At 41.8% G+C, this 8,672-nt stretch overlaps 1 protein-coding gene and 1 long non-coding RNA gene across 3 annotated transcripts; one reads left to right on the top strand and one right to left on the bottom strand.

The window, feature by feature from the left end:
• Positions 1–1,401: 1,401 nt before the first annotated feature.
• On the bottom strand, positions 1,402–8,260 carry linc.pou2af1 (lnc RNA pou2af1). Its single transcript, XM_056375105.1, has 5 exons — positions 6,181–8,260; positions 4,183–4,283; positions 3,783–3,834; positions 2,666–3,048; positions 1,402–1,965 (listed from the first exon to the last, which is right to left on the bottom strand). Exons 1-5 carry the CDS (start codon positions 6,185–6,187, stop codon positions 1,615–1,617), a joined length of 894 nt encoding a protein of 297 aa, XP_056231080.1. The 5' UTR covers positions 6,188–8,260; the 3' UTR covers positions 1,402–1,614.
• LOC130168339 (uncharacterized) lies at positions 4,382–8,215 on the top strand. 2 transcript variants are annotated; one of them, XR_008827415.1, is made up of 2 exons: positions 4,382–4,875; positions 6,130–8,215. It is a non-coding gene; the product is annotated as an uncharacterized LOC130168339 (long non-coding RNA). The 2 variants fall into 2 exon arrangements; XR_008827414.1 differs by having other exon boundaries at positions 4,382–4,879.
• Positions 8,261–8,672: the final 412 nt, after the last annotated feature.

Here is an 8,672-nt window from a genome sequence, read left to right as displayed (position 1 = left end):
TTTGTACATTTGAGAAGTTTTTTAACCAAACTTTGTACATTTTTTTTTGTAGTATTTTAAAAGTCACATTTTTATTTATTAATTCAACTGTTCATTTTATCTCTTTAAATTATGATCTAGATGTTTCAAACCTTTTTACAGGTATGAAACGCTAAATCCATTTCATTTTGATTTTCTTTTCTTCTTTTTCTTGTTTAAAAAAGTTTCAGAATTTGCTTCAAAACTCAATTTAACGACGCTGCTGATCCAAGTCTTTCTTTGTTCCTCAGGCCAAACCTTGTGCTCATACAGAGGGAATTAAAATCTCCTTTTTATCTGAGTATTATCAGTGTGTCTTCTGTTTCCTGTCCATGTCATTGACCAAACACTTAACGTCCTCGCTGGCTGAGAGCAAACAGGAAGCATGTGTAAATATATCTGTCCTATATGTTGGGATGATATGTTTCTGAGAGAGAGACAGCTTGAGAAGTTTCCACAGAAGCCTGAAGAATAAAGAGAGCATTCATTAAGAAACCTTCACAGTCTCATTATCGCAGCTCAAGTTTGAGCAAGTCGAACGTCTCGTGGCTCGAGCAGCTGAGAGAGGGAGACAGACATGTGACGGAGACGTGCTGCAGCTTTCCTCCGAGGACGTCACGCGTCTTCTGTGTTTTACGTAACAACGAGCTTCTTGTGTCTGTTAAAGCTTTTGGTTTTGACATTTTGTTGGAAATAAAAAGAAGATTTACCCAAAATGATTGATGCTTCACAAAAATCTGTTCCCCTTCACCTGTGGTCGACCCGGCGTCTCCGCAGGTGACCTGTAAGTCAGAGCAAGGCGTTGCATCACAGCTCAGTCAGACCCACGTGTTGATCAGTCTGTGAAAGGAAGGACAGCTGGCGTTAGACAACATGGAGGATCAGTGTGTAGAGTGTGAACCTGCGGGACCAGATCCGTATGAACTTGACTGAGACCATGACTGAACAGAAAACCGACACCGACACAGCGGCTGTGAGTTCGGTCGTCATGACGCCACGCTCTGCTTTTTGCTGGTGCTGCACGATATGCAAAACAAAAACAAAATCACATTGCGATTATTTTGACAGATATTGCGATTATGACTTCAGTTTAAATTGTTTTTGCATTTTCGTTTTCACAGAAAAAATATATTAAAAGGATGATGATGGGATGTTTGTCGGCTCTTGTTTCAAACAAACACGTTCCTTTACGTCTGGAGAATATGATTTGTAGGCGGAGGGCTCTGTAGCACCAGATTGCTAATGGTGCTAACGATGCACAACAATATTGTGACACATTTCACCTTTATCAAACAAACTCCTGTGATTTGGATATTGTGGATTCGATTAATTGCGCGGCTCGACTTTTTACTTAGTAAATAAACATGAGAAACACTGTTGGTGAGTTCAACGTGTTTTTATTTAGTTCTGCAACAAGTTATGTGTATGAAAATAAATCTTAATAGTAAAAAAAAACAAAACAGTAATCAATACAAAAATATCAGCTTTTCCATCCATTCAGCATTCATCATCTTCACTCCACCAAAGCACAAGCCAACAACAGCACACTGAAAAGCAAAGGGGATCGTATTTACAGCGAGGACACAGCGAGTCTCATCATAGCACATTGTAACACATCTCAGAGCTCATCTGCAAATCCCTCTTGAAATAGTTCTCCTCCACGGGACAGGCGTAGGGATAGTCTGTGGGGGTGTAGTACGGCGTGAACTCGGGGGCAGAGTAGCTCTCCTGCTGCCCCGGCCAACAGTGGGGCAGGCAGTAACAGTCCTGGAGGGTGCAGTGTTGGTAGTGGTAGTGCTCTGAGGGGAAGCCGTGGTAGCTGGACTCCATCCTGGTGGGCGAGTCGTAGCAGGAGGAGGAGGAGGAGGAGAAAGAGTCCTGCGGCGAGTAGCTGTTGTGATCCACGGGGCTGCAGAGCTTCAGCAACTCTGGGGAGGAGCAAGGAGCCTGGGAGAGAAGAAGAAGAAGAAGAAGAAGAGGAAGAAGAAGAAGACATGGAGGATTAATTTTTTTGGTGTCATGTGATGGACATCAAACTGACACTACAGGCTCAGCAGGGACGCCTGTGAGTGGTGTTTTTGTTTCAGCTTTCAATGTGAATTCTGCTTTTATTAAATAACAACGCTCCTCCACTGATGTGTGCACGACTAAACTGACTTTATTTAAACTCATGCAGCTTTTCTGTTGCCTGTTATTCTCCTTTAATCACAAACAAATCAAACTTTAGCCGGGCCGCTCTAAATGTACCTGTAGGCCACATAAATATACAATAATCACATTACATGTGGAGTTCAAGACCTGACAAGTCTCTGCTGAGGACAAACTGCTCTGCCAAACCTCCACTCCAAAACCACAAACTGTGACACTGCCTGACACATTATTCAGTATTCTAAGATCACGATTTAAGGCGTTTACAAAAGCTCTTAAACCACTCTCTTATTCTGCATAATCCTGTTTATCAAACTGACTATTACTTTATTAATATGAAGAGTGTAAAGAATTGTAGATTGACCAGCAGCCGGATGAACAACACGACTCTCTACACGAGGACTGAGGTGAAATCGTGTTTGTTTATAATTAAGAAAATGCAATTTTCTTAAAAACACCGTTTTTTTTAAATGGAGTTTGGTGAGTGTCAGAAACCTACCATCCCATTCCCATAGTAATCCGCATCTGAGGAGAGACCGTGGCACCAGGGCAGCGGGAAGGCAGGAGGGGGAGGCAGGGAGGTGTTGTAGCTGCCGCCGCCGCCGATGTTGTTGTTGTTGTTGTTGCTGTTGTTGTTGCTGTTACTGTAGCAGTTGCCGGGCAACATCACGTCCCCAAACTGCTGCTGGATGTCGTTAAACGTGTCCCCCTGCATCTGGGTGGTGTTGCACGCGCTATCAGCGGCAGGGACCGGGTACTGGGCGGTGCGCAGCTGGAGGGCTCGCGCACCACAGCTGCTGCTCGCGTCCGCTGGTGTGATGGTGGTGATGGTGGTGGTGGCGGCGGGAGGAGGGTCCACATAGCGAGGTGACGGGACGAAGTCTGAAAATGAGATGATAAATATTCAATAAGTAAATACACAGGTGAAATGACATCATAGGCTGCAGGTTAATTAGATCCCCCCCCGACCCCCCTCCCCCTGACATATATATGAACCTCTCCTATATTTAAAGCAGTGTTAAAATCTGAGGACACGCTCTGGATTTACGTTGAATTTCAAATTAAAAGTTTATATATGTTCTTTTTTTTTCTTCTTCTTTTCTTTTTTTCTTTTTTTGGCCAAATCAATCTGCACGAGCGCAGTGGACACGGTGCAGCCTCCGCGTGGGAACAGACCTCAGGATATTTAAATAGGCCTATAAGTTCAGAGAGTGATGTCATAACACCATCAGCCAACACATTTAACTGTTGCCTCGTTTATAAGTAGGGACCCTGCACTTTTGGATTGGAGCTGTCAATAGTTGACTAGGATTGCTTTTCCATGTTAGTAACGGGTCATGACTGAGGCTGCACGTGTGCTTTTCACTTTGCTTCGTTTATTTTAATCCAACTTCTTCATCTGCTTCAGTTTAGTGTGTTGGAGTTGTAGTTGTGTAGTTATGGTTCAGGCTGGATTTTTGAGTCTGGATCTCTGCAGGAACATTTAGACTTGAATTTACAAGCTGCAGGTGTCTGTGATTTCTGTCAGATTCAGGTCAGGCTGGATTCACTTGCTGCTGTAGCTTCACTGGATTTATTTAACACTGGACTTGGATGTTGTTGCTGGTTAAACTTACTTGGCAAAGTGGACGCGCAAAGATCCTGAAGCTCCAGACAAGCCTGGGATATCTGGAGGAGGAGGAGGAGGGATTAGATATTTTTATCAGAACATTTGACTTTGAAAGACACTTTCCTTCATTATTTTCTGTTTTTTTTTTTTTACTTCTTGCAAATGTGTGTGTTTAAGTGTGTGTGTGTGTGTGTGTGTGTGTGTGTGTGTGTGTACTTGTGTGAATGCGCGTGATTGTGGCTTCGTTAAAACACGTTATTTGCTACTGGGACAGTCAATCATTTACAGGGGCAGTTTACTGCTTTGCACAGTGAGTGTGTGTTTTTCTTTCTTCTGCTTTGTCTGACAGTGAAACAACAGTGACAGTCAGGGTGTCATGGGGGGGGGGGGGGGGGGCAGGTTTTTACCGTTTTGGGTTTTTTACTGTTGGCCTCGCGGGCTCTGTGCCTCTGCAGCAGCTCTTTGACAGTGGTCTTCACGCGGACGCCCTGGTACACTCTCGGCTTGTCTGTGTGAAAGAGAACATGTTTACTAAACACCGCCCACCTCAGCAGACAGTAACAGACAATGACTCCTCTCCTCTCCACCCCACCGCTCAGCCCCTCCTCCACGTGCTCCCACTCCACGCTGTCTTTTCTTCCCTCACACTCAAAACATAAAAATCAAATGTCATCCATCTTGTTTTTTTTTTTTTTTTTTTTCATTTTAATCGCAGTTTCTCCCTGAAATGATTCTGTCGTCACATTTCATCCTAATCAAGTGCGGAATGTGATTTTTATTTCCAGGTGGAAAACGTCAGTGACAAAAACACAACATGTTATAATAAACAATAAATGAGTGATTCTGTGTATTATAATTTGTGGTGCTTCAGTTTGGAAAAGGTTTGTCGGAGAAATCTGTGCGTAAAAGCGCATTTTTCACGCTCAAGCTCTGGGTGTTTTCCACCGCTTCTCCCGACCCCAGAGCCCCCCAGTCCCCCCGGCCAGGGCTCGGTCTGTTTCCTATTCCGCCGTCACTGCCCTCCTGTGTGTGCTCCGAGCTACCGAGACGCCCTCCGTCCGAGACCAGGAACAAAGGAAATCGACACAAAATGCGCCACCGTAAGTGAGTATTTTTGATCATAAACGCAGATGTGGTAGATTGAATGTTTGGCTGCTGGAACCGGGTCGATGTGGAGGGTGAAAGACGCGAGGGATCGTGTGTTAAAGCTGGATAAAGGGCGCTCGGGGCGACCGCGTAAAAGGCACAAACAAAGAGCAGGAACGAGTCCGCGAAGCGATCCGTGACTAAAGACTAAAACTTCTCTTAATAAACGCTTCGAAGCGGCTGATCTGAGGCACACAGATATATTATATGAGTCGATTTCAAAGTAAAGTTTGTGTCGGTGAAGAGACTCCGCAGCTCTCCGTGAAAACAGGCAGATGTTTACGCATCTGAGCGCCATGTTCCTGCCTCCGGTCGTTCAGGAAAAGTTGGATTCATCGAGCTTCAGTTTGATCCGATTGCTGTTTTCTGGAGGAAATTTTCACCGACGCATTGTTTATAATTCAAACCCACTCCTCTGCGCTCTCTGCCACTTTATTAAACCCCCCCCATGCCCCCTCTTTCGGTATGAAACAGTGAAATGTTGTGGCACTTTTACAGGGAATTCCGGCTTATTTTTCCTATAGGTGAAGCTTGATTAAGGGACGCGCAGAGAACGCCTCGTATAGGTGCGCGTAATTTAGACCCAAAGGCGTAATGTAAAGCACCAGGAGTGGCGATCCGCCTGAAAAATGCGATTTGATAAGAGACGAAGCCTCGACTACGAAACCTCATCTGATAAATATTCATACAGCTAAATGCTACTTCATGATTTGTCTTAAATGTGGCAAATAGTGGGCCAAAATCACACGGCAGACACATCCCACTCTAACGCGGTTACTCACAACGTCCTGTTACGCAAAGAGCAACCCGGTGTAGATACGGCAGAAATGTCAGATCCACAGTAATTATCTTTATAAAAATGTCTTTGACAATGATCGTGTACATGTCCTGACGTGTGTTAATACAAGTGATCACAAAAATGAAACATATCATGAATCTGTAAAAGTCGCTAAAGCTGAGCAGGAGAGTTTGAATGGAGAAAAGGCAACTGTTGATCCACCCAGCAACAGGGAGACAGGTGGCATTAAACTACACATTAACCACCTCAAGTTTAATGTCACTCTTTCTCATTTTATAAATCACATAAAACTCTAATGAAATCCACATTTAAAGGAAAAAAAGCTGCTGATATTACATGTGACTCTGCTGTGTTCTCAGTTTTGACACTAAACTTTCCATTTTTCTCTTTTCTCTTTTCTGTCTAACAGGAAAAAAGGCTGCAAAATGATTTCCAGATGAAAATCCGACTTGAAACTCACCAGACATGATGACAAAGATGAAGAGAGGATCTCTGGAGAAGACCTGAGGGACTCCACAACGTCCTTTTCTGCCTCAGCAAAATGGCCAAGAACGAAATTTGTGCAAAAGTCTAAAAAAATCTCAACACAAAAGTCTTACAGCAGGGTCAGAGCATACAATAATATTGTAATATAGCTGTGAACATATTAGTTTGAGATTTTCTCCCTCCATGCCTACTATTTAAAACCCCTAGAACTCAATGATTTGACAATGATTTGATTGCGCGTTACTTTCAATTTGAATATTCAGAGGCAACGGAGTTATATCGATTTTTCAATAAAAATCACTACGCATGGACATTATATAAGCTCCACTTTAATGTAATATATTAGTATTTTATACTTTGACCAAAAAGAAACCATACTTTTATTAATTTTATCCTCCATTTACAATATCAGGGCATCACACCCCCTCATTAAGCACTACAGCACTGGGTGCCTCATATACGCAACTTTAACGCCGCAATTCGGCTCCTATCTGCGGCCACACGTTCACTGAGGTCCCCCTTCATGCCAGCGATACTTTGAAACATATTTTTAAGCTTTTTTTCAGAGAAAAACATAAAATTGAGAGAGAAGTGGGCGTGGCAAAGGACAGCAGCCATCTTTGGCACTGCAGGCCTTTGCAGGCTCCGGTGCTGAGCACTCACCTGCTGAAGGCTGCAGGGGGACGACTCTGCTGCTCCCCGCTCCTCCGAACATCACGTTTCACACACTTTTAATTCTTAAAAAGCTCAATTTCATCCACAATAATGAAGATTTTCCCAGTGAAAATCCTCAGTTTAATAACATGTGTATTAACATTTAAAAACAGCACCAAGTCTCCTGCATCTAAACTGTTTCACAGCTGATTTAAACTGAAATATATTTGTTTTAATCACTTATAAAAGGCTGTTTTAGGAACTGTCTGTGCATCACACAGCAGCAACACGTTCACATCAGCCTGTAAATGCTGCCATTCACTGTTAGTACGTTTTAAAATGTGGGAAAAACATTAGAAGTGATTCGTTTATTCGAAATTGCAGCAAATCACAAACAATTTGATTCATTTTTAAATGTTTCATATTAATCCAGCTGTGAACATCTGGGGCAGTTAGGTCTCTGCAGCTGGTTAAACGTTTTTCATTAGATCTTAGTGTTATTATCTTTATTATGACTTTCCTAATTATATGATGTCTGTTATTAGTTACAGCAGCAGCAGAGTTACTGTCCACGCTCCGTGGAGAAGACGTGCCATGATCAGCAGCAGCTGCAGGTTTGTTTGGTCTCTGGTTAAATGTGACTCATTAGATCTTAGTGTTATTAATGTTGTTGTTAGTATGACTTTTCTTATTATAGCAACGCTATTATTAGTTACAGCAGCAGCAGCAGATTTTCTGTCCTCAGTCCGTGAAGAAAACATTAGCTGCAGGTTTCTTTGGTCTCTGGTTAAATGTTTATCATTAAATCTTAAGTTATTAATGTCGTTTTCATGACTTTTCTTAACCACTATAATGAATTAGAGCAGCAGTGGTAGAGCCACTGTTTCCACTCCATCATCTAGATCAACATCAGCTGCGGGTTTGTTTCATGTTGTAACTTTAAAAGTCCTGTTCTCATCTCAAACACTTCTCACTAAGTCCCTCTTGTCTCTGCAACACTTCTTCATCCCTGCTGCAGCCTCCTCCTCCTGCTGCAGCAGCGGTGCAGTGGCTCCACCTAGTGGTCAAACACCAGAACGACCTCTCCCTCCGCCTCAGTTTAACTGCTCTATATTAAAGCCTTCGTCCAAATCCCTTTTGTATTAAATTCTGGACAGTACTATGTTATATATACACACATTATATACACACACACACACGGTGTAAAGATGGTTGATTCAGTATTGGGCTGCACTTTGACTGCAGCTGATTTCAAGCTAAAGAAAATAGAAAACATGGCGCTCACTGACAATTACAATTGTACAAATGTTGAACATGTTGAAAGTGTTTTAAATAATAAAGTTGAACAGATGTGATCCATGTTTTTGTCAGTTGTTTGTTTGATAAAGTTTGATGAATAAGAAGGAATTTTGGGTTTACACTTTATTTTAACCCCCATTTTTTTCCATCTATATTAATACACTGTAAGACACTGTAGAGTAGCTGTAAACATATTCATAAATGTTTATTAATGTTAATGCCTATTAACTAAAGTAATCAGTTAATGAATGTTTGATAATATATAGTTTTAATAATATGTAATCATGTGTTCTGTAGTTTCAAATACATTTGTATAATTAATACATTAAGTGCCACACCCTTTAAATTCACTCATTATGTAAACATATCATTTAAATTTAATTACATGGTTTATTACACACAATAAAATCATTGTAAGCAATATTAATAAGTGCATCTTATTTTGATATTCATATATATTAACCCAACATAAAGCAAGTGTAAGTGATTCAGTAACATTTTTAATGGTAATAA

The sequence above is a fragment of the Seriola aureovittata genome, chromosome 4 (assembly GCF_021018895.1).
Source record: "Seriola aureovittata isolate HTS-2021-v1 ecotype China chromosome 4, ASM2101889v1, whole genome shotgun sequence".
Lineage (NCBI taxonomy): Eukaryota > Metazoa > Chordata > Actinopteri > Carangiformes > Carangidae > Seriola > Seriola aureovittata.
This window is presented reverse-complemented; position numbering and strand designations above follow the sequence as displayed.

Excerpts from the sequence above, each read along its gene's own strand:
- linc.pou2af1 (XM_056375105.1), bottom strand. Across the intron at positions 3,049-3,782 it reads TTGCGCGTCCACTTTGCCAA|ACTTCGTCCCGTCACCTCGC; the intron begins GTAAGTTTAACC and ends TCTCATTTTCAG. Across the intron at positions 1,966-2,665 it reads ATTACTATGGGAATGGGATG|GCTCCTTGCTCCTCCCCAGA; the intron begins GTAGGTTTCTGA and ends CTTCTCTCCCAG.